This window comes from Vespa mandarinia, chromosome 2 (assembly GCF_050613455.1).
Source record: "Vespa mandarinia isolate Hongniang chromosome 2, ASM5061345v1, whole genome shotgun sequence".
Classification (NCBI taxonomy): Eukaryota; Metazoa; Arthropoda; class Insecta; order Hymenoptera; family Vespidae; genus Vespa; species Vespa mandarinia.
In genome coordinates, this window is record NC_140811.1 from 15,567,501 (window position 1) to 15,594,803 (window position 27,303).

General features: G+C 37.2%; 1 protein-coding gene across 3 annotated transcripts in view; it reads left to right on the forward strand.

The window, feature by feature from the left end:
* MESR6 (misexpression suppressor of ras 6) overlaps window positions 1–27,303 on the forward strand; it is a 450,575-nt gene that overhangs the window by 351,835 nt on the left and 71,437 nt on the right. For all 3 annotated transcript variants that reach the window (XM_085655244.1, XM_035866000.2, XM_035866007.2), the window contains exon 6: window positions 23,842–23,957. In XM_085655244.1, the coding sequence (XP_085511370.1) occupies window positions 23,842–23,957 (116 nt within the window). The remainder of the gene's footprint in view (window positions 1–23,841; window positions 23,958–27,303) is intronic.

The window sequence follows — 27,303 nt, forward strand, 5'->3', positions numbered from 1 at the left end:
GAAGAATAAAGACAATCGAGAAAATTGAGATATAAGAAAAGAATGTATTACGAAGTTATTGGTTTTGTACGAAACGAGGAGAGCAGCGTATCTCGAGAGAGGGTTGACACGCGTTGAACTGGCGAAGTTCCGATCGGTCTCTTCGAACCGCTCGTCGTTTTCCCCTTCGATACTTCGAACGGGAGCACTCTCATCTTCCTCCCTACCACCATCGACGGCGATACAGTCACCCAACCCTCCCACCGTTTCTCGCCTTTCGCGGAATTCCGGAATTCCGCGCGTCACTAGCTCCACCTTGTATTACCCCTCCGCGAGAGGCGCGAAACCGTTTTTCGAACCCCGCCTAGTAGTTTGACGGAACTCGATAAGAGAGAGTGAGAGAGTGAGAGAGAGAGAGAGAGAGAGAGTGAGAGAGAGAAAGAGGGAGGGAATGAGGGGGGTTAGAGGGGATGGTGGTAAAAGAGAGACTTAGCAATGTGATAGGGGGTGGGAGAGGGGTAGTTGGTGGAGGGGAAGAAAGATCGCGCGGAAAAAGCCGAGCAGGCGCGAGCCACTCGCTCTTTTTCCCACTTCTTTCGCGATGCAAACACGCCGCGCGCCGTAACTCCGCCCCCATTCGATGAATCTCCCCCACTTCTCTATGCCACTCGGCAACTATTTTTTTCCATAGATTTTCCGTCGAGCGTCGCCGTGAATACGAAAGAAAGATAGACGCGTGTCGCGCCAGCTGGCGCCACCGACTATATTCATCGCCATCTGTCGGCAGTTGCTAACCCGATACGCTCGATCTCGTTGACTATAACGTTATGTTTCTTCTTTGGTATTACGTCGACATTTTAATTCTATGATTGATAATAAATTATAAAACGTGTAATTTATCTCTTTCTCTCTCTCTCTCTCTCTCTCTTTCTTATTTCGTATTTGTGTATATTGTTTCTATGCTTCTTCCACTTTTTTTCCTGTCTTTTTCATTTTCATTATGTCGTTGGATCAATGATATTCTATAAAAATAATGCAAATGTTAATAAGAATTTTTGATTTTTCTGTAGAAAATACGTATATGTACGGAAGTAATAATTGAAGATTGGTACACACAGAGAATGTACATCATCCCTATATAAATTGCAGTTTCCTAAGAAGCTCGCATACCGATGTTTGATACGCGACAAAATTGGGGATGAAATTCGTCGATAAGAGCGTGATCTGCAATTTTACTGCTTACCGACGTAACTTTTAAACGTCCCCGAAAGACTGCGTGCTAGTGACATCTCCCGGTGGGTAGTTTTCTTGAAAAATTGCAGTTTTCTAAAAAAAGTATAGATACAGTGACGATTGAGTGACGACGAACCCGTTAAAATTTTTCATTTTCGATCCTATATGAAGGAAAAATTAATTATTCGATAGAATAAATAAAATTTCGTAGATATAATTTTTCTGTTTTTTTTCTTTCTTTTTTTTTTTTTTTCTTTAACAGTATGTCGATAAGGAAGGAGTCTGTTAGGGGTGAGTTTCAATTAAATCCTTCGTATGGCGGTAGATTTCCAAAACTTCGGACTAATTTTTAATTTTCATGGTTCTACAAAATGAAAAGTTTCAGTTGAATCAAGAATTATGAAAAATAAAGAGGGTATTTATCTTTTCTGGGTCTGTTAACTCGTAAATGTTAATTCAAGCCACTTTCTAAGAAATAGTAAAATACTTCGTGTTTTTAATTACGCTTCGCGTAACTTCAACAAGCGAGTCTTTAAAGCATCAAGTTGGTTATTCGTGTAGATAGGAAAGACGATGCCGCTTACGATCATCCCTCCGATTTTTCTGCTTCCGTACGCTGCTTCGCGAATAAGAAATCTAATTCGAGCCGCGCGAGTTCGAGTTCATTAAAGACACGCCTTGTTTGCGTGCCGCCAGAAGATCGCTTCGCATTCCGCAAGAAAGATAGAGAAACAGAGAGACAGAGAGAGAGAGAGAGAGAGAGAGACAGACAGACAGAGAGAGAGAGAGTGAGAGAGTGAGAGAGAGAGAGAGAGACGAAAAGAGAAACAGAGAGAGAGAGTGAGAGAGTGAGAGAGAGAGAGAGAGAGACGAAAAGAGAAACAGAGAAAGAGAAGGAAAAGTACGACGAGCATTGAGGCTGTGGTATAAAGCGGCATAACGCACAAGTGACCACCGGCACGGTGATAATTATTACGCCGCAGCCGATAAAGATCTTTTCCTTCGTTGCTAACAATTACGCGTGTGGGATCGCAGCGGCCATTACCGCCAAGAGAAAACGGGGCACGTTTACGCTTCCGGCAATGGAAAAGAACGGGACAAGACAAGAGGGAACGTCACACTGTCATGGATCTCCTTGGCCGTTAAAAATAAGAGGGAAAAATAGAAGGAAAAAAGACCGAGCGAAAAGACGAACTTCTACGAACTGCCGTTTTACGAGAATGCACAGAGATCAGAGATAAGAAGTCGCCTCTATTTTTTCCCTTAAACGCGTCATTCTAATATCCGTGATGATACTGATGTTAATCTTAAAAAGTAATTATTAATAATTAAATAGAAATATGAGAGTATCATCGAGATTCATATGGAGATATTTAGGTATAATGTAACAACGATCGAAGGATCGTTCATCGGAGCTTGAATTACGAAAGGGAGAGACGATCGAGGATCGTAAGCGTATTCCAGGAACGACTAATTCAATCTAATGACGCGGGCTTACAAGTCCGATCCGTTGGCCCGATTGGATGCCAACGGCGTTTCGCAATATCTGGAAGGGCATTGGACGAGAGCCACGCGGCACCCCGTTGAAGCGTTCTCGCATAGCCAAGCGTAAGAGCCGTTGGATTACGCGCCGGTAGTCCTGTCGGTAGCCGTAATTGATTTCGTTTAAATAGCTAAACGCATCGATTTTCACCGGCGCCTCGTCTAACGCTCAAGTTGTTGCAAACGATAACAGCCTGAGTGAAATCCGAAATAGATAAGCGATATCTACTCTACTTGAATCACCACTTTTACCAAAGATAAATATTTCTCTCTCTCTCTCTCTCTCTCTCTTTTTCTTTTTCTCTTCTAACGGATAAAAAAGAAAGAATAATTCCCCTCGACGAGATCATTCGAGTCTGTCTAGTCAAGCCGACGCCTTCTAAAAGCGGATTTTACGGAGGGTCCCAGATCGTCGAGTCGACCTGCTGAAAGGGGATGATCACGCCATAGAGTTCCTTTTCTATCAAAAATGACCGGCCCTTCCTGCGTTATTATAAGATTACCAGCATTTTTTCTCTCTTTCCACTTGCCTCATTCTCCACCTTCTTCCTTTCCCTCATCAAACGCAAACTTTTCACGGGTTCGATTACATAGCTTTGCTTTGGGATCCCACATTTTTCCATATATATACCTGAGCCTTACTAGAGAACATTTTTGGCTACCTGAGATCGTTGGGTCTAGATATATATATATATATATATATGTATATATATATATATATATATATATATATATATATATATCGTAAAGTCAATTTATGTCGGCAGATCGATAGAATTTTTATTAAACTTATGTAGGTAGACTTAAGTGACGATGATCTCACGCGATCGCCTAAGGAAAATGACTCGTAACACTCGCAAATGTCAAACGTATGGAAAACGTTTGTATACCTGGCACAATTTCTATCGTGAACGAACAATTTGTATTCTATCAAGTTGCATGCGACTGGTCTCTCTCTCTCTCTCTCTCTCTAATTACACGCTGTGTATCGTTCAATAATAGCGATGATTACCTCGACGAGGGCATTACGTCGTTCATGAAGAAGCGAGTTACGCTCTAGCAGAGAATTTAATTGTAGTCGCATCTTTGTGTGAGAGGCATCGATGTGTAGTATTTATGAAGAATAAAAGACAGAACGAAAGAGAAAGAGAGAGAGAACGACAGAGAGAGAGAGAGAGAGAGAGAGAGAGAGAGCGACATAGAGAGAGAAAGAGAGCGCGATCAAGAGAGAGAGAGGGAGAGAGAGAGAGAGAAGGAGAGAGAGAGAAAAGAATGTTCTTAGCATGTTGCAAAAAAGAGTCTCTCATTATGAAAGCCCATAGTCCGTTGTTCGCGTGAAATGAAGTAATCAATTTTATCGCGACATCACCATTTAAGTATCAGCGAGTATGACATGGACGAGTACGAGGAGGACGACGACGAGTTTTTAATACAACGGCCACTAAATTCACCGAACATTCTCAGGCGCCTTTCGCTTTATCTATGATATTTACGATCGTTCGCTAACGGTACGTACCATTCGTTGGAAGATTTTCTTCGGCGGGCTCCGTTACGTTTTACGATCGGTCCACGCGTAGTGGAGACTAGCTTGGAAGCAGCTAGGCGTAATATTGAACGAACGAGAAAATGAGAGAAATAGAAAGAGAAAAATATATATATATACACATAGTTATGTATATGTGTATACACACATACACACACACACACACATATATATATATAAATATATATATAGAGAGAGAGAGAGAAAGAGAGAGAGAGAGAGAGAGAGAGGAGGAGGACGAAACGTTTGCACCACGTGTGTCACGTGTGCTGTGCTGCCGAAGCGCGTGGAAGGCAGCTGGCACAAAACTGACCTGCACCCCGATACTCGTTGCCTTCCTTTCCTATGGTTTTTTTTCCCTCTCCCCCTTCCCCCTCCTCCTCCCTCTCTCTCTTTCACTCGGTCTATCTCTCCCTCTATGCACCCACGCGGCTTGAAGAAAAAAAATTCTCTCCTTTCTTGGCTCTACGATCGGATACCATGATGGAATGAAGGGTACCCAAAACCGGCCCTCAAAAAACTTATCTCGGTTTCTTCGAGGTTAACACTACCACTACGTTCGTTAGAAAAGTATAATCTTCGTGGTGAATAAAGTCTATGATATTACTACGTCGATATTTCTCTCATGCAAGAGAGATGGCTCGTTATATTTACATACATACATATATATATATATATATATATATATATATATATATATATATACATATCTATACTTCCTATTTTCTACCTTCCAACTCGTTATTATGTTCGGAGAATCGAAAGAAGCATCGAACGCATCGGAGGATAGAGGGAGGATAGATGGAAGGATAGAGGGAGGCGAAAGGAGGAAAGATGGCGCATACCGGAAACACGAAAGGGTCGTTACCGTATACGAGTTGCTATCACGAACGGCATACAAACAACGTGCTACGGAAATGTCCCCTTACATACGATTCCTTCTCCTACTCTTCTTCTCTTCTCTTCCATCAACTCTCTCTCTCTCTCTCTCTCTCTCTCTTTCTCTTTCTCTTTCTCTCTTTCTCTCTCTCTCTCTCTCTTTCTCTCTCTCTCTCTCTTACACACTCTCTGTATCTATCTATCTATATCGTGCTCGCTTTCTCTCTACTCAACGGCTAAGATCGTAAAAGTCCGGTTAACAGCCGCGCTTGGCAGACGATCGACGATTTCGAAGCGACGGAAGAGTCATCCAACGACCGGAAAACGATCCGACACTTTATCGGCTACAACCTATCTACACAACTTTTTCCCTTTTCTTTTCATTTTTTTTTTCCTTTTTTTTTTTTTTTTTTTCTTCCATCGAATTCCTACGAATCTGTTGGATGAAGTTATCTCGGATATCTATGAATTATCGATAAAAGAAAATTTAAATAAAATAATTAGTCTTATTTAATTAATAAACTTTTTCTCCGCTCTCCCATTTCCGTAATCGTAAGTTATTTTTTGTCCTTTATAAAATTCTAATCGGAGTTTTATTCGTCGATAATGTCTTTCTTAATTTCTCGATAAATTCTTTTTCTTTTTTTTTTTTTTTTTTTTTTATGTTACATTCGTTCTTGGTACCAATATACGTGTCGGTCTTTTTTTATTATTATTTCCTTCTTTTCCTTTTCTTCTTCTTATTTTTTTTTTTGTTTTTCTCTTATCCCTTTCGAATACTCGTCGTTCGACGGTTTTATTCCGAAGAAAAGAATCTTTCGTAATACGTTTCGAAAGCAAAAGAAGTTACATCGTTTCGAGAAGATCTTCAGGTACAGAAGGAAAGATCGTGGTCGGCGAAGATGGAAGATGTTAGACTGATGTGGTTTAAGATTTAAGAGGCTTTGTGCAACCTCCTCTATCGGAGACGTAGCCGAGTCGTAGTCAAGTCGAATGCATAAACTTCGTTTCATAGGGGGGCCCCTTTTTCTCTAGGGGCCGGACCCAGAAATTGGAGAACGTTCGTTCTTTCTTCCCAGAGAGGGTTGTAGATCCTCGAAGATATCGAAGGCGTAGCGTTACTGCTCTGGGACTGGCAGGTGGATAACGCCTATAATACATGGATGCTGACCGTCTAACGGATCCTTTAGAACGAAAGAGATGCTGCGTCTCTTATCTCTATTTTTTTTTGTTTCTTTTTATTTTTTCTTCTTCTTCTTCTTTCTAAAATTCTCCTACGTCGTTACATGTTTCCAATCTATATTTCATATTAATGCTTATCATTAAATTCTTACGTATTACGTTTTGGAATATAATAGAAGAAATAAAAAAAAAGAAAAAGGAAAAATAAAAGAAAAAAAAAAAGAAAAAAAAAAGAAAAGAAAAAATAAAACAATGAAATCCTAAAGAAAACTCGTCGAAAGTAATTCGTCCTGATTGTCGAATGTTTATTTCGTGGGCATACATGTTCAACGAAATATTCCATGAGTTCTGGTCTAATCTTTCTCAAGAAGAAGAAGAAGAAGAAGAAGAAGAAGAAGAAGAAGAAGAAGAAGAAGAAGAAAAAAAAAGAAAAAAAAAAGAAAAGAAGAAGAAGAAGACGAAGAAGAAGAAAGAAACAAAAAATTCCAACACGTTGGAAACTCGTTTGAAAAAACGATGACATCGATGTTGCTCTTCGGGAACGACGAAGAGAAGGAGGAGTCCCTCGTCAATGTACGTTTACGTAGTGTTCCTTTCGGTCTGTTTTTCTTTTAATTGTGCCAACGCGTTGTCCTAGACACGTTACACAGGTGGATAACGGAATGAGCAAGAGATAAAATGACTAGAGAGGGTAGAAGACGAGAAAGGAGAGAGAGAGAGAGAGAGAGAGAGAGAGAGAGAGAGAAAGAGAAAGAGAAAGAAAGGAGACTGGAAGAAAAGGAAAGAAAAAATAAAGAGAAAGTCCCCGCGAGGTTGGCAGCTGTTTCGTCGTGTGTATATATCCTGTACGATACCATAGCACAGCTTTTGTACATCCTGACAATTTTTCCCGCTCACTGTGTCCGGGCGATTACGCCGACGACGTCGGGAGAAAGGTTGCGGCGCGAAATTAAATTCCTAACGAATTCCATTACATCTCTCCTCTGCTCCATGGCAGAGCAGAAACTTTGCAGGTTACGAAAGCGAAAGTGGATGGAACCTGGGAGGGAGGTAAAAGAGGGGGATGTTGCAAGTTCCAAGGATGGCAAAAAAGGAGCAATACGCGACTAGCACGGAAGCGGATGTGGCGGCGTCGAAGCCAACGACGCCGGCCGTTGAATGTTTCAACGTTGTAAATTAAACTCTGCAAGAAAATCCAACTATGCTTTACGTTTCTTTTCGATGAACGTTTGAGACGTTAACCCTTTATTCGATCCAAAGTTAAATAAACGAAGATCGAATTATTTATCGTACGAAATGATTAAATTAACGTTGATATATCAATTGAATCTGAAATCTATCTGTATCCGATGTCCATTCTATTATAGCATAGAAAAATCAAATGTATTAAGATGAACGAACGATCGATTATTACTTTATTATGATATTTTCGTTAATTAACATTATTCCCTGATGAAATTAACTCGGTAATAATATTTACTAATTGGTTTTACTTTGGAACTTTGAATTTGAAAAAAGAAAAAAAAACGCACACACACACACACACACAAGTTTCCGAGTAAATAAGCAAGCAAGCAAACAAGCAAGTACGTATATAAGTACTTATGTATGTATTACCCTAAGTATGTATGTACGAGGAAGTATAATATCAAATTATAAGATTATGACAGGTAATAAAGAGGAAATGTAGAAAAGGGAAAAATGTAAATGAGTATATTACATCGATACACCATGGATCATTCTTTTTCTTTTTTTTTTTATTTCTGGTAAAACCACGAGAACGGTTGGTTCTTGGTTACCACGGAAAATTATGCATCCTGACGGTAGCAAGTTATGCAACAGGCGGTCAACGAAGTAGAAGCCACGAACGATAATATGTAGTAGAGCGTTAATGAGTAACGTCGGCGGTAATGAGTAATAAAGGCATTCTTTTGCACTATTTCACCTTTCTACGAAGTCCATCGCCTCTCTTTCTCTCTCTCTCTCTTTCTCTCTCTATCTCTCTCTCTCTTTCTCTCTCTTCCTTCCTTTCTCCGTGTCGATAAACCTTATAATGGATTGCCTTTGAGAAGATGGTTCGATCCAAAAGAATGCAACCTTTTAAATGATACTTATCCTTGTTAAAAGGTATACCTTGTATTATACTAATATCACCCATTATTTCTCCGACAAAATTTATCCGATCGTTATTTATGAATGTTGTTCTTTTAAATAAATCAACAAATCATTTGACGCAGGTAACATAAGATAATTTTAACAAGTGGATTCGTGGAAACTTTAATTCGATTTAAAAAAAAGTGACGATATGTTAAAGTAATCTTAAAACTATGATTACTCGAACAAATTTTCTTGATCAACGAAGAAATCCAAAGCTAACCGAGGAACGAAGTTATCAAAGAAAACAAAAAAGGGAATGCCTACACGAAGGAAAAGGAGTTGCCTATCCGGGAACATAAAATCCAATGGAAGAAATACTTGATGTTGTCGTCGTTGTCGTCGTCGATATCCTGCTGTACGGACTCATAAATTACATCCCTCTCGGTAACCTCGGTTACCACGGATTTGAACTTTGTTGCTACTGGAAATGTTCCGCATACATACACGATAGTTCGAACGAAGCCTACGAACGATACAAGAACAAGCTTCGGTTTTGCTATCGAGCACTGTCTCTCTCTTTCTCTTTCTCTTTCTCTCTCTTTCTCTTTTATCTCTTATTTTGCGTGGATTCTAGTAATAATAAATGACACTTTGAGAAATAGAGAATAACGTGAAATATAATTTTACTTAATAAAAGTATGTAAAAATAACGCAAATGAATAACGAAAGGGTGGTGAAGAAAAAAAAAAAAGAATATATGCATCCTGTGGTAATCATAATTTTTTCAACGAAATCCGGTATTTATCTTGAAGACGTTGAAAAATGAAAGATACGGCTAGTTGTGTCGATTGAAGAGGACTGGTAGTTCGAAAAGAAGAAGAAGAAGAAGAAGACGACAACGAAGAGGACGACGACGATGAAGAAGAAGTCGTAAAATGTAAACGCCGGATGTACGTAAGTTACATCAGTTCTAACGACCGATCGTAAAGAAGCCGACGGCGTATCCACAAGGTATTGACATTTATTTAAATATCTCCATCTGTTTCAGTGTAAAATGGCAAGCGTGATACGACAAGTGATATTAATAAAGAACAGAATTAATTCTATGCAAAATGCAATGCATTTTAAAACCATATATCGTACAAATAATGATACTGAAAAAATTTATTAGTTCAATTAATATTTAATCACCCTCTCTTTCTCTCTCTCTCTCTCTCTCTCTATATATATATATATATATATATATATGTATATATATATATATATATATATAGAGGGTGATTATATTATTAATATTGTCATAAAGACGAATTAAAATAATTTTTCTCTTCATCGAAGACTCGTCTTTCATCATCAACTAAATCAAATTATCTCATCGCCTATTGATAGTAGAATGGAAGGATAATTCTTTCTTCAACGATTAGAGTTATGCTATAGCTTGAGGGATTTATAACGATGAACTAGTGATCTTTAATGAATCATGTGTTGTAACATTGAAGTTATATCACAAATGATTAAAACACTGCTACATACGATATCCATTGATATCGCATATATGTCATTGAAGATATTTATATATACGTCGACATATCTTGGAAAATTATTATCGATCAAATGATAATATATAAATGTTAATTTATGAATTAATCATTAAACCGGCCATTTTCTTCCTGATTTTCATATTTCTTTTTTTTTTTTTTTCTTTCCTTACAACACTTTTCTCGTATCTATCGCTTACCATATCAAATACCATTTTACCCTTATGTAAATATACATTATAAATTACTTGAAATAAAAAAGAAAAGAAAGAAAAAGTAAGAAGAAGAAGAAGAAGAAGAAAAAGATATCGTGCAAGAAGATTATTAAAAAGTTAACCATGGAACTGCTCAATGAAGATCGTCACGGAGATTAATGGAAAATCAAGCGAAGTAATAGACCGAGGCACTGACTATTTGTCAAGGCACGTACTATTTGTCGATCCTTCCACGATCTCGAGGTCGATCGAAATGGAGATAAGTTCGGTTACTAATTGCGCTATTTCGTAAGGATAAAAGGATAAGTAATTATTAAATCGTTCTATACTTTTGCAAATGATTCGCACCTTAACCGGTCTTAATCTCTACCAAGAAATTAAACAACATTTTCCCTTCCATTTCGTTATAATGGCTTCATGACACGTTCACTGACTTTTTATACGTTAGATACAAATAATGACCACGTTAAATAGACTTTCAGATATGATTACTTTCCAGTCATTTGCAAGTACCATTTGGAAGTTCCACGTCTTTTGCAAATATTCTTCATGAACGATCTTGTCATTTCGAAACAGAATTACGTGGTAAATCGAGACGTAGTTTGGACGTTTCTATTATACCTAAGCGAACCTTAAATCTCTCTCTTTCTCTCCCTTTCTCTCTCCCTTTCTCTCTCTCTTTTTCTCTCTGAGATTGAAATACGTTTCTTACGAGCGGTCATTATAATAATCGAGTCTCGTAAAGTACTTAACGATTCCGTACGCCACGTCAAACCGACAAATCGTGTTTTAATAGAATCGTCGTCGCGTAATTTAACTCGTTGAGGAAACACACGGGATCATAGACTTTGTATCATGTTACGAAGGAAAGCAATAGGCTACGCGTAAGAAAAAAAGTGTAAAAAAGTATTTGCATTAGAAACAATGGCTGCATTTATCTTTTCAATCCCCGTGTACGTTATGTACACGTTGTACTTTCTTACGTTGTCCCGAACACTTTCCTTCCCTTCCCTTCTCTTTCCTTTCCTTCCCTTTCCTATCCTTTCCTCTTAAGATTATCGATAAGTGTTACATCGGCGTAAATTTTTTTCTATGACACTTTACAACGATTCTTCGGTTTATGATAAATATCGGTATTTCGTACAAATATATCAAAAAAAGGAAAAAAAAAAAAAGAAAAAAAGAAAGAAAAAACTTTCATATATACTTGAAAAGGTTATAATATTTAATCTAATCTAGATTCAATTTCTCAGAAACTATCGTGAAAAACGTGATAATCCTAATCTGAATTTTTCAACATAAATTCGAAACATATGCGTTTTCTCGAAGATATACGCGTAAGATTAGTTTACTCGACGTGTATTCGGCTATGCGAACTCGCGCTAACTCGTATCGCTATGCAAGATATTCGACACACCCTCATAGAGACCGAGCTCTTATTTATCGTCCCTCCTCAGGAGTGGCGCACGATCAGCTCGTCGTCTCGTTCCTTGGCGATTTCTTTCAAAGATTTATCAATCCTTCGATTACGTTGGCACGCCGATGTCGACGTGCTCGTAGCTTCTTGCTTTTCTTAGTAAGTTGAGAGCCGGCCGGTAATAAGGAGCCCTCTCCTCTCACCATGGAAGCGAGCGAGGTCGACGGTGCTTTATGGGGGTCGCGTTCCCACTTGTGCAACTGCTTCATAGTTAAAGTGTTACACGGATGCATATAAGCGACTCTCTCTCTCTCTCTCTCTCTTTCTTTATCCATCTATCTATCTTTATCTCTATCTCTTTTACCCTCTCATTCTGCTACACTCGTTATACTTTCTAGCCACAACTTCGTCCTTTGCTTTTCTCTATTTATCTTTCACTACTTCCTTTACCTCGCCCTTTTCACACGACTCTCTCACTTTTTTTCTCTGATCCATCTCTAGCTTTTACATCTATCTCCATCCTTGTCCTTTTTTCTTTCTATCTCTTTATTTCTATTTTCAATCTTTTATCTCAATTTTTTCTTTTTTTCTTTTAATTTTGTTTTTTTTTTCGTTTTCATTTTATACTACATTATGTACGTTTATATCAAATGTAAATTTATATATTAACATTATTCCTCTATAAATTCTTTCTTGTACGTTTTATGGAATATATCGAAGGAGTAAGTATTCCCGCTACCATTTCTATTTTAATAAATGAATCTGAGTTATATCCCGTTCGCTATTTCACGCAATACGATTCTAACTCTCACAAGCGATTCGATTAAATTTGTACTTGTAGTAAATCAACGGGAGGAACCTCCCGGCAAACTAAACTTAATTCAATATTTATCAGAGGTGTACGCCCGTTAGAGTTGAACGCGACCGAACAGATTTGTGTTTCGCTATCGAATATCACAACGTCCGTTTAACGGTGTATTTATGTACGATAAGCAGAAAACCTAGCGACATTAAAGCTTATTAACGTCGTGACATTGATCGATTATATTCTTGGAAAGACCGAGTTCTTACTCATTTATAATCTAATGATAATCCTGCACGTTTATATTTTATAATAATTACGTCGTCACAATTAATCTCGAATTATTCGCAATATATGATTCTATAATTAACATTGATTCAGATAAATTCGTTCGTTGAATTTTCATGAACTTTTTTAATGTTCTAAACACGTGAGCTCTCTTCCTATAAACATAAAAATAAAAAAACTGAATGATTAAATACAAATAGATCATAATAAATAATTAAATGTAAGGAAAGGAGGGAGAGGGAGAGGAAAAAAAGCAAAAAGAAAAAAAGAAAGAAAAAAGAAAGAGAGAGAGAGAGAGAGATAGGCGGCTCAGGAACAATACTCGGCGACTTTATCGTTTATTAATCGTGTGACTGTGATCGATTATCTCGAGCGAGAATAGCCATTTCTACGCAGAGGATAGCAATTACGACCGGTTCCGCAAAAGGTATTATTAGGTGTGCCCGCCTTCTTAAAACCGTATGTTCGTTAAGAGGAGAGCCTACTTGCGCTTAGGAACTTGCAAGAGTAATCGTCGAGCTGACGACAACGATAACGAATCGATGAGTCAGCCTGCCTCGATTTTCTCTCCTTTGCACCCGCCTGAATTGATTTATAAAGTATTAATTGTAGGGATGAAACGTCGAACATTCGTGGCAAATTGAAATCGGCAAAAAACCAATCGTATATCACTTTACATATATATATATATATATATGAAATGATGAAAATTAATAATGTTACCCTAAATTGTTTGGATTGAAAGAGAAACGAAGATAAAGATAGATAAATAAAGATAGATAGATAGGTAAAGAGAGTGCATTTACGATTGAAGTTGCGAGGAATTACGTTCGATCGATTTATCGAACGAGAAACTTTCTTTGCTCGACTCATAAATATACGAGAAGATTGATTTTCCTTCTTGAAACGGCCATAAGTAGAGACTCTCATTTCGAGCGACACGCTCGATTTGCATTAGATTTCGATATGGACACCTTGAAACACCTGAATCCCTAAGAGGTCTGGCGTTCTATTCCATTCTCTTCCTCCTCCTTCCTCTCCCCTTTCTAGATCTATTTCCGCTCTAAATGAACGGTAAGAATATAATTAAATGCAGTTATTAGCTGCCTACCGGTTAGTAAAAAAATCGATAACTAAAGAGTATATCTCGCATTCGCCGACAGGTTCTAATTACATCGCGAGTGGACTCACTGTGCGGAATCGACGATTCATGCTCTGATTCTCGATGTATATATGTACCTATGTGTATGTGTATACGTGTGTACGCTTATATGTATATGTTTGTACATATGTTGTCATACATAGACAGTTTTAATAAACACAGGTGCACCTCGGCGATGCATTCATCTCGATGAACAGAGAAAAACGTTTCGCCGAATCGTCATCGACCTTGATCGTATTTCAACTCGATACCTCGTTATAGCTAGCGTTACGGTTCAATGAATTGAATCGTTCGATGTTTTCGTTTTATTTCGTATTTTATTTATTTATTTCCTTTTTTTTTATGCCTCTCTCTCTTTCTCTCTTTTTTTTTCTTTTTTCTTTTTTCTTTTTTTTTTTTTTTTTTTTTTTTTAATGATCATCAATAGTCATCTCAATCATAGGTAGATCGTATCTTTTTCCTCCTTTTCATTTCTTTGAAAAATTATCCGGATAAATAAATAGATAATTTAAATATTTTTGTTGTATCATGTTTTCCTGTTATGAAATAAATTAATAAATAACTTATATAAAGCTATATATATAGATCTGAATATCGGATAATTATAAATAATTATAAAATCATTCATATAGATATATTACTTGATGATTTGTAAATTGATTTTTAATCGGAAATATTCTTAAATTTAATTTTTCATTGTCTCGTTAAACGTCCTGACGTTATATTAAAAATATTTTATTTTAATACATTTAAAATTAATTAATGTTTTGCTTTGCGCATATCTAAATCCATAAATATGGATCGTAGGACGTTCGGCGTTGAAAGATTCTGTTGCAATTAAGTTGTCGTCGTCTCTGGGAAGAACAATCGTCAAGTAGTACGTGTGACAAGTAGGTATGCACGAAGAAACGTACACGTAAGAGTGGACGACGAGGACGATGAGACAAGAATTGACGAAGAGGAGAAATAAAAGGAGAAATAGAAAAAATAAAAAGAAGAAGAAGAAGAAGAAGAAGAAGAAGAAGAAGAGGAAGAGGAAGAAGAAGAAGGAGAAGGAGAAAAAGAAGAAATAGAAGTAGAAGAAGAAGTAACCAAGTCTCGAGACGAACGTCGATACAAATTTCCACGGATGATCCTCCGCCGATCCTGGCATTTATTCTACTTGTCTCTTGACTCGTTTCGAACGATCTTCACGATCTCTCGTAGGTATATAAATCAAGTGGAGGAATAGCGACGGTCGTTCCTCACGGCGACCTTTCGCTCGAGCTAGGCACTCGTTTGCAGAATTTATTGTCTTACGTCGCGGGAAGCTATGTTTATTAGACGCAAGATCAATCCTTTTTCTGTTCGCGATATCGATTCTAGTTTCTTCTCGATCTTTGATGTCTCAAAAAAAAGAAAAGAAAAGAAAAGAAAAGAAAAGAAAAGAAAAGAAAGGAAAAGAAAGGAAAGAAAGGAAAAGAGAAAAGAAGAGAAAAAAAGAAAAGAAAAAGAAAAAAAAATGAAAGAATAAGTATTTCTTACGATACCGAGGAGGATGGTATATTTTCTTCTTTGGCCTCACGGCTATTCGTCTACGGAATAACAAATTTCGATAGCATCCTCGAGGATATTAATTATCGAAAAGTCCGATTAAACGATTATCGATAAAATCAATAAGAAATCATTTTCCTTTTTCGATTAATAGAACGTGATTCTCACCTACCGTTAAACTTACGGATTTATTATCGTCATCGTACTCGTGTAATTGTAAGTCTCGAAAATTCTAGTATATTTAAGTGGATGCGTTAAGCAGACTAAGCGTCGATATATACCTTCAAATCGATGTTAACCTAGGAGAGGAGTCTTGAGAGAGGTGTGAGGTTAAACGATCGACAGAACGATAAGGCTAATGAGCTGTTACGAGCCTTTCTCTATTTTATTCTCTCCCCCTTTTGCTCGGTGTAGTTAACCTTTATACACTCGCAATTTTCAAAGCCCTTGTTGGACGTCGACTTTCTCCATCTAACCATCGAGAGTTCGCCTAATTACTGAGAAGTATAAACGGCGAATCTTTGCATATCGTTGAGACACCGTAGCTGCCATCGCCTTCGATTAAATGGCTCCTTACATGGACGCTTTTTTGTAATTAATAATAAATCGACTTTAAACGAGTTCTAAACTTAATCGTCGTCAATCTTTTTAACGCTCGTAATATACGCAGATAAAATACTTTTCTAATTGCATTTGAACGTGGATTATATAAATTCTTAGCTTCGTGCCTTCTCGTTTGATTTTTAAATCGATTAAAAAAATAGAAAAGATGAGGAAAAAAAAAAGAGAAAAGAAAAAAAAAATAAAAGAGAAAACGTTTCGACTTATGTATCCATTTATATCGACAACGTTTCGCTCATTTCAAATTTATTAAGAAAAGTTTAACTTATCATTGTTTATTTAATTCATTGTAATCATTAATTTCGTCAGCGAATTAGTACGAGCTTAAAACATTTGACGTAATATTAACGAGCAAAAGCGACAATCCTATTTGACAAATCTTATTCTTTCGATCATCTCAATGAATTATATCCCTCGAAAGATACAAATTACAAAAGCTATTTCTTTTGTAATATTTATGTATAAACCGTTTGATTTTAAAAACAATTGATCTCATTCTAATATTATTTGCTTTACACGTTTTATCCTAAAATTATTTCTAATTTAACGTGACATTAACAATTATTTTCAAATATCGAGATAATTCAAACTTTCCAAAGAGTATCAATGAATCCCTATGGATTACTTTTCTTTCCTCCGTTTCCTTTTTTCTTTTCTTTTTTTTTTTTTCCTTTTTATTTCATACTACTTTCTCATTGACGATAAGAGTTTCCCTCTAATCGTATTCCTCTTGTTTTCTTCGTTGCCGTTCGCGTAACTTTAAAGTAGAAGAGGATAGATAGATGGATAATAAGGGTATTGGAGTAGCGACGGTGCCAGTTAAGTACAACGTGACGCACTTTAAAGCCCGCCAAGATCGATGGGTCATTTCCAATAATTATTTCCGATCACGGCGTGACTTGAAGATAAGCGTATAGATGGGCCTTCCCTATTAGCATAATCACATTATGCCGGTGCATTCTGGCCGCGTGTAGGCCGATCGCGAGTAGGATAAACGAACGTGCCATACTACGAATATGCCACGAAGGAATTCCATCTTACAACCTAGATGCGAAGAGGAGAATAAGAGGGAAGGGAGAGACAAGATGAAGGACGAAAGAGGGAAAGGGATCTCGTATCCTTTCGATAATATCGAAACGAGTCAATTATTGAAATCTTCTTTTTCATCGTTTTTGTCATTACCGCCGCCACCGCCATCGTCTACTTTGTCGAGAAACTTTTCCGTAAAAATACTCTCTTTTTAAATAAAAATTATTAAGAAATAAAAAAAAAAAAAAGAAACGTTGAAGTAATTTGAACTCGGTATATTCGAGATATATTATAAATCTTGAACTATTCCGAGATTGCTCATGAGTATAATTAATACAATTTTCTCTCCCTCTTTAACTGCATCGCTTTATACGGCTAATTGAATACCCTAAGTGGTGAGCATAATCCGTTTCAAGAATCGATTAATAAGACGATGCACTCATTCTCTCTCTCTCTCTCTCTCTCTCTCTCTCTCTCTCTCTCTCTCTCTCTTTCTTATCTATCCATTTATGTTATCGATAAGGATTGTATCTTCTAGCAGCTAGCAGCTATGCGCCTACTATAAATGTTAAGAAAAATAATAGTGTGCTCCACTTAATTAAACCCACAGTGATTTTTCTATAAATTATTATATTTTATGGGTAACAGTCTAGCGTATATATATATATATATATATATATATATATATATATTCGTATAATTCAATTTGAAGTTAATTTTTAGTTTTTTTTTGTTTTCTTTGTTAAATAAAAAAGAATTTTTCTCTTCAAGAATATAAATGATATTAAATACTTTACAAACTCTAGAGAATAAAAAATATTTTATGTTCTGAATAATATAATATACTTCTAAGAATTTTTGATTAAAGTAAATATAATGTATACAGAGATATCGTAATAGTTCCAGTTCTGTAATTATTCTGTATTTATCTATATCGAGGGAAGAGCTTGACGCCCAATTGATATAATCCTCTTATATCTAGGATCGTCGTAATTTACGATCTCGCGGAATCACCGTTATATTCGGTCAACGTTTGATCATTAAATTAGAATCTCTACTGCTTGCGGTATCTCTTGCTCTTAATTAGTTATCTTCCATATTAGCGCAACGAGTAATTCCATAGTGATTTATGAGTAACGTGTATTATAAGTATGCGATTGAGTTACGTACTTGAAGGGATTTTCTCTCTCTCTCTCTCTCTCTCTCTCTCTCTCTCTCTCTTTCTGTCTATACGATAAGATAAACCAAAGTCCGCAAAACTCATTGCAACGTTGAAATTGAACGACGGACTGAAACATGTCCATTCCATTCGATATTTTTGCACCGTAAAATAGTGCGGTTTATTGATACTTCGCGACAAGGCGATAATCGCGACTAAGGTTTTTATATCTTATGGAATATTATGAACGTCTATGGTTTTGGTCCAATGACCAATAGACATTTTTCTTTAGGCATTATAAACTATGAACGAAAATCTATTTCCATTTGAACAGTTTTGAGATTTTCTACGTGAAAGATGATCCAATCTTGAATGACCTCCAATGCCTTGTTCCGGCACGTGCCTTTATCCTGATGCAATAAGAATTAGTGATGACTGATATAAACGAACGATATACAAAGTCTACCCACGGTCATTCGAAGATAAGTCGTCCGGTTATAATTTTCTTTCCTCATTCTTTGCTTCTTCTACTTCTTCATCATCTTTCATTTGTAACATCAACTAACAAAGAGAGAGAAAGAGAGAGAGAGAGAGAAAGAGAGAGAGAGAGACAGAGAGAGAGAGAGAGAGAGGGAGATAGATAGACAGACGGACAGAGAAGGACATAGAAAGAGAGGGAGAGAGAGATAGATGGAGAGAGACAGAGAGAGAAAGTAAGGTGTCAGCTATCTCGTCGAGCGTAAAGAACCTACGAATCGTTTATCTGATAAATCTCGTAAGTAAAGAACACCTTTGAAAAGCATGCTACCTCGCGCATCATACAACGCCTCAACCATTTTCTTCTGAGCTGTGCCACATCTTCCTACCGCGTGTTGTCCTTTTATTATTAAATGATTGGACACGTGCAACGTGTCGCGCATGAATTCATTGTACATTCTCCAAGGATTTACGTCGTTGTAACTCGTGAAGATCTTCTCTCAGTATCTCTTCTTAATCTTTGATATACATTAAACTCATTTCTCGAGATATCGTATCGAGATATCTGAACAGCAGGTATCATGAAATAATAAAAAGATGACGTAAAATTATTATAATGTTTTTAAAAGTTCTTATTTAATATTTTGAAAGTAATCATTTCTTGGTTTGCAACCAAGTTGAAATCTATTAAATATCAAATTTAGACACCGCAACGTTCCAATATTAGTATTTCTGAGGAACGTCGACATTTTCTATTAGAAATATGACGATAATAAATTTATAGATGGCGTTTATATATTTTCTTTTCTTTTTTTTCCTTTTTTTTTTGGTTTATAGACGTATACGACGTATGACAAAGATTTATAGGTTTTCCAAAGTACACTTCTTCGAAACCTCTTTCGCATGCCAAAGTCTTTCCTTTCCTCCTCTTTCTCCTCCTCTTTCTCCTCCTCCTTCTCCTCCTCCTACTTCTCTTCTTCCTCCTCCTTCTCCTATTACGGGACCGAGCAATGTGCAAAAGTCACCAACGAAGGGATCGTAAATCGCGATATGGCTACTTGCAAATGAATGAGAAATGACAATAGCAGCGGGGGCAAGCAAGCAAGGGTAGGTCATGCCAGAAATGATCTTCGACCTCTAACGGTACGATCGTTTCTACGTATGTACCTTACGTACACATATATATATACGTTCATATGTTCGTTCATTCGTTCGTTCGTTCGTTCGTTCGTTCGTTCGTTCGTTCGTTCGTTCGTTCGTTCGTTCGTTCGTTCGTTATTCGCATGGAAAAAATGTTGAATAGGAAATCGTCGTGAGAGTTTTTCGATTCGCAAGAAACGATTGCGAAATACTCCTCGGCAGTCGATGCTTACATGCACTCGTCCTGGCAAACGAATTCCAAATCTATCGAGGTATCTCGAAACCCCTATGAGAAACGTATTACGTTGCAACACTTACTCGTGCGTGCGAAGAGAGAGTGAGAGAGAGAAAAAGAAAAAGAGAGAAAGAAAGAAAGAGAAAGAGAGAGGGAGAGAGAGAGAGAGAGAGAACTCGATGTCTCATCGAATCTTCCAATCTCGATACCTATCTGAAACGTGATAAAAGAAATTATTAAAAAATTAAATTAATATTTATAATATCGTGTAGTTTATCTAAATATGCGCGCGCGCGCGTACGAATGATATTTTTTTCTTTTTCTGTTTTTTTTCCCCCCTCTTTTTTTCGTTGCAACTTCTTTTTTTTTTTTTTTGAACAAAATTCTTCGCTAAATTCATTCTTATCTTTATTCTATATTTTTAATCATGTATACCTTTGTATATTCGAACTGTGATGGAAATAGCAACGTGATTATACGTAATTTGCATAAGGATTATCAGAACCCTCTCGTTAACGTCTTTGGTTTAAAGCCGATGCTCGGGACTGACTGTCACGCGCTTTATTCTCGTCTCTATACAATATAATTTTAGTGCTGTAATTATAAGAACGAGTGTTGACCCTCCCTATAATTAATATTATCGCGGAAGTACGTATTATCTCTTACATTGTATTAACTGGAGGTAACATAGTATAATTCATTTATGGTTTATTAGTCCATTCTATTAGAGAGTAAAGATGATTGCTTCTTACGATTTCCGTGAGTTAGTTGCAGATCGTAAAAAAAAAAAAATAATAAGAAAGAAAAGAAAAAAAAAAAGAAAATAAAAAAAAGGGATAAATAAATAAAACAAAAGAAAAGAGAGACGTGTAAAAAATAAAAAAAAAATAAATAAATAAAAAAAATAAAAAAAAAGAAAAAGAGGAAAGAACGAAAGTAAACGTTAGAGTAAATTTTCGTCTTGCTTTTCTTCCACGTTAATGAAAAAAGTATAGGCATGTGTTCTCATGAAACGTCGAGATCGATGATGACGACAACAACGACGACAACGACGACGACGACGATGACGATGATGGCAAGGATAAAACCGACATGGGAGAATGAGTCCCGAAGAACGCATAATTATTTTGAAAGAGAACCAAGCTTCGTCGTCTCTTTCATCTGAGATGTGTGAAAGGCGGTTCCGTGAGTGCCTGTTTCTCGTGTTGCTGTTACTGCTCTCCAGGCTGCTGCTTCAAGCTGCTACTTCAGACTGTTGCTACAGCAAGTAAAAACAACGACGTGGACAGGTTTCGTTTCTTTCGTTGTACGACGATCCGCGCTATTCCAACTCATCTTTTAACATCCGACAACACCTAATGGTAGGACGACAATCCTTGAGAAATAATCAAATCGCTTCGTTGATTCGTAAATAATGATGTTTTTAAGAATACAAATTGACTCCTTTATACGACTAATCTAATCTTAACTCATTTTACTGTCATCTCTCTCTCTCTCTCTCTCTCTCTCTCTCTCTCTCTCTCAATAACAATTACATATCAACGAATGGAAAGTTTAAGTGTATCAACGATACATCCCAGAGAAAATATCATTTAAGAGAAACTTAATTATTCTCGAAATAAATTTCCCCATTATTCTGAGAAATTATTTTTCTACGTTATAATGTAATTTCGATCGTGCACGCTTTGAAAATAAATCTTCTCCTTTTGCGCTGAAGCAAGGCGAGACAAAACGAGGAATGCCAAGACGAACACGAGCGAGGCAATTCGAAATTTCGAAACAAGATGTATCCGATCGTGAGGCATTCGAGTGGAGGCACCAACAATGGAGATTATTAGCATTGGCTGAGCCGACTTCAAGTTGATATTGGTCTCTTGAGCTCCGACATATTGTAATCACGCGGATATATTGTGCTCGCGCAATGCGCGCTTTCCTCCTTCGCTTCCAACCCCCTCGGCTATGGTTGTTCGGCTCTAGCAACGGCAGCAGCGATCAATGGCCTCCTCTATCCTCCCGATAACTCGATAATATTACACGCGAAAACCGCTTCCGACGTGCTCGCCCAGTCAGCGAGCCACTTGTGCGAGCAAATAACCAGTTATCGGAAAACCGATTTTATTTTCGAGGCCAGGACGGATTTTTTTTCTTTTTTTTTTTTTTTCTTTTTTTTCTATTTTTTTCCCCATTTTTTTTCCTCTTTTTTTTCCTTTTTACCCTTCGGTAAACCTTCTCTCTCTTTCTCTCTTTCTCTCTCTCTCTCTCTCGATTGTCTATTTCGTGGAACACGGTCACAATTGAAACTTGATACGTAAATTTATCGATTTCACCGACCGACGCGAAAACTATGCGAAAACTCAACAAATCGAGCGAATAACCGAGACTCGAAAGCCGGTCACATTTTCACACGTTTCCCCAGTTACGATCTCGATGCGATCTCTGTCGTCGACTATTTTGTCATTCGTTCGAGGAATTCTTTAACGTTAGTAATCGTGTTCTCGAGAAATCGAGAAAGAAATAGACATAAGTACGTTTAGAAATGCTCGAGACGATGCACAAAGTAAATTACTTTTTCAAAGTGTAATAAAGTCAAAATAAAATAATTGTTTGTAAACATTTCAACTATTCAACGTATCTTACGAGTACGTTCTTTCGGTCTAACTTCAAGTTGTTTTTTTCTTTTTTTTTCTTTTTCTCTTCCATTCCTACAAGTTCTTTAAGAAATTCTTGGGAAATGATGCTTGTAAAAGGAAAAAAAAAAAGAAAAAAAAAAAACAGAGAAAAAACAGAGAAAAAAGAAACAAGAAAAGAATCACGTTAATGTTATATAATGAATGAAATTTCACTTCAGATGTAATATAATATTGTTTATTTTACGAATAATAAACAATGGAAAAAGAAATGCAATAGAGCCATTGTATTATTAATCGAGATTTATATATTTCAATGATTAATATGAAAATTTAATTGAGGTGATACCACGGTCATGATATGATGAGAAAAAATATAACGCTGCTGTCTTCGTAAACGAAACAAATACGAGAAAAGGAAAGCTTAGAGAAAAACTAAAAATGTTCATGGAAATAAGTAGGAATGAATGGAAGAGAGATTTTCGGAGGATGAGTCTCGTGTAAAAGAAAATACCTCGTCGTCGTTCCGGCGACGCACAAACGACTGCTCGCGCGGCTGCTCGCACCTCCAAAAGAGCACCCTTCGTGCACGTGACGTATGGAGGTGAGAGGTTACGCTCGAATCGTTTCTAGGAACGCCATTACGGCGGAAACATTACGTGCTAGATTTGTTTCGGCTCGTAGTTCTAACGACGTCCCGCTCGTTTCCTTTAACTTCTTTTCGCGGCTCGCTTTTTCTTTTTCTTTTTCTTTTTCTTTTTTTTTTTTTCTTTTCTTACCCGCGAATGCAAAAATCCCTTCCAAGAAGTAGTAAGATTTTACGATAGGCCAGTTCAATTTCTAAAAGCAACGACATTTAATCGGATTTTTTTTTCACGATAAAGAATATAATTATTTGTAATTTATATTATATGTTGATATATTAAATTTACGTACGATAATCGAAATGAGAATATTTTAATTTTTTCAAACGAGAAAAAAGAAAATGGAAATTTGAGAATGGTAGAAGAACTGTAATAATAGATATAACAAATAATAATAGAATATTAACGATAATGAATATTAATGATAATGATAATCGTATCTTCCTCTTTCTATCTATTTTATTTTTCCTTTCTTTATTTTTTTTTTCTATTTTCATAGATCCTGAAAGAAATTACTGCCTTCAGAATCGAACAGCTCGACGAGTTGGAAAATATCTTCGATCATCTCGAAGACCACCGTACTTTGAAGAACTACGAAGGAGAAAAGTCAGCACGGTGAGTTCAAATGATCAAAAGATATCTTTTCTTGCATGCTTACCTCGGATAAAAACGTACTTTCAGATTAAACAGACTTTTATTCTTCTTATTCGTCGTATTTTATCTACGTGGAAAATACGATTATTCATGCGATACCCTCATACGTTGGTTTACTTTTACATACTTATCTATGTCTGGCCATGGGAAAATCGTAGCTTCGTGCATCAAATTCGCGTGGAGTCCTATCTCTTTAGAGATTTCTATACCAGAAGAAAGATACGAAGAAAAACGAAGGAAACGAATCGAGAAGGAATCGAGAAGGAGGGAGTTTCAAGGAGCCGAGTCAATCCTGTCGATTGAAGACTGATTAGGCGGTTGCATTCGACGATCTAAGATTTTCTATCGCGATGCATTTCCCTTTACGGGTTTTGCTTTGTACTGATACTCTTTGCGTTTCCTTTTTTTTTCTTTTTCTTTTTTTTTCTTTTTTTTTTTTTTTTTTTTTTTTTTTTATCTATTTCTCTTTCACTCTTATAGACGCATTCTATTCGTCCGTCCTTTCCTCCTTTCGATCTCTTCGAATCTTTTTTCGGAACGAACTAGACCGGTTCAAGGAACTGCCTTCCGAATAGATCGGCTCGTAAACGATACGTATCGTTTGAAAAGAAAGATAAAAAAATACGAGATAGGATAACATTACCTATAGATATCTTAAGCGATAGAAAATGTTAAATAGAAATTATTTAGAAGGAATACGCTTTTACGTTTACCGACCGACCGACCGACTGACTATTGCTCATTCGACGATACCGCGGTTTTGCGAACTGTCGTTGGTAGATTATCGCACGTATAGAAAACATATCTATATAGATGTTTCTACCTATCCTATATATATGTATATAGGAGAAAGGCATTAACGTATAGGTACGGATAGTTCGCAAGTTCGTCGTCACTCGTTCCTCTCGAACGCGCACATAAATCCCTTTATGAGCGTTGTGTCACGAATTCACGGCTTGTCGCCGATTTTATTGCTCGAAGGATCGCTCGTGTAGTGCCCCACCAGCTTTTATGTCGTTGAATACGACTATTCGAAACTTCCGGCATTCCCTCTGTCGATGTGACGAAGTAAAAGGCGCAAGGTGAGAAAGCGCGACTTCGCTCTTTTACCGTCTTTACTTCGAACCATCCAAAAGTGATTTAGTACCGACGTTACTCTCTTCTTCTCCTCTCGCGATAGTTAAACTTCTACCGATGATAATTGTCACGAATTGGTTCTGTAAATCAGTCGAACCGACGTTTTACAATCCTCCTACCATTATTTTCGACTTTACTTTCTCTTCTTTTTCGAAACTAAATCAACGAAGCCGATGAGGATTCGCGTGATAGTTTGACGTAAATAACAATTAAGTAGAGACTATAGTCTGCCGTATCGAAGTCTCATTTGAACTACCTCTTACCATTTACCTCTTATCTCTCTCTCTCTCTCTCTCTCTCTCTCTCTCTCTCTCTCCCTTCTTTCTCTCTCTCTCACTCTTTCCTTCCTCGACCATTTTCCATTTTATCACTCTAGACATAAATCCCAATTACTCGCTCGTGGTGCAAATAATGATCGATAATTAGCGACGGCCGTCGGCTTTTAAGGACGGCTTTTTGCGGCTTGGCAACTCCTCGTTTCGAAGCAAGTTAACTCTTAGACGAAGAAAACGTCCAACGTGTATCCTCGGTTCACTACGCTCGTGTCCAGCCATGTTAAACATCCTTGTGGATATTCGAGAGAATACGCGTGCACGAGCACGAGCGAACAAATGAACGATTCGGAACGATATTCCATGTCGATATAACCGAGCAATCTCTTCCTCTTCTACTTCTTCTCGCTACCTTCTCGATCCTTGTCGAGATACCAATTTACACGCGTTAAGATATATGTATATTGAAACGATCGAGAATATTATTTAACGGGCTCCCATGTTACTCGCCCTACCAAGGGAGGAATAAATTCGGCAGAATTTACTAAAATAAGGAATAAAAAAGAAAAAGGTGAGGGAATTGGGTATAAAAAAAAAAAAGAAAAAAAAAAAACAAAAAAAAAAGGAAAGAAGAAAAAAGAAGTACAAGGATCTTGGCTTCCCCTTCATGTTACTCTTTCAAATGTTTTCTTACATATCGCCATCGATCTCGTCACGATTTATACATATGTATATACGACGTTGCGTAATAATCGCTTTATATCCAACGGTATAATTATAGCATAATCGATCGATTAATCGACTATCAGGTATCACTTTATCGTTGCTTGAGATCACAACGGTAACTCGAAATACGTGATAATATATGCCCTCTCGAAAACGATCTTACACGAAGCTTTTCGAAATGGCCTTAGCTTCTTCTCCTCTTTTCTATACACGGTATACCCGCATAACGAAGTTCAGCTGTGCGATAAAGTACAGATGAATATCCGATAATCGTCGGGCGTGCTAGTAAATTTCTTTCTAAATCGGTAGTCGAAGCGTGCAGGTGTATTACAGGTGCGATACCTGTCGTCGAGAATGACAGTGCATATGGGGCAGGTGATCTCTCTCGAAAAGGAATCTCTTTGTGATCGACGATCGATCTCAAGAAGTACGGCCTCGACTCCCATTGCCCTACTCTCTCCCTCCCTCCCTCTCTCTCTCTCTCTCTCTCTCTCTCTCTCTCTCTCTCTCTCTCTCTCTCTCTCTACGAATCGAACCTGATCTTAGGCTCGACACGATTCTAAAACCGTCTCGAGCTAGACTACCTGACTTTCCATGGTACGCACTACGTGGTATCCAATGGTGACGATAAAAGGAAAATGTTCGAATAACATACACGTACTTACTTGCGTTTATTTTGCACGACAAAGAAACACGAAGAAGAAAAAGGGAGAGAAAGAAAAAAATGAATAAAGAAAAGAGACTACCGTTTTCCAGGACATACATATATACATACATACATACATATACACACACATAGATACATACATACATATATACATACATGCATAGCTTCTATTGCCGATCTATGATGCATTGTATTGACACAGGTGTCGTAGCGAAAGACCCAACCAACGCTAATTCCTTTTGACCGTTCATAAAATCGATCGAGAACGATCGCCTTTGTAAATGTAGCCTAGAGAAAGTTAGAACGAAGACTTAGATACATTGAAGGCTAGGATGGAGAGCCCATGGAAATTGGCAATTATCGCAACCCATAACTAAAGGCTCGACCGTGCACTCTATCGGGACATAAGGTCTGCACGCTCGGCACTTCGGGCCACGGAGTCTGGGGTCATTACGCGATAATTAGAAATTAAAAATCGAAAGGCACTACCTACCATCGCCGTTCA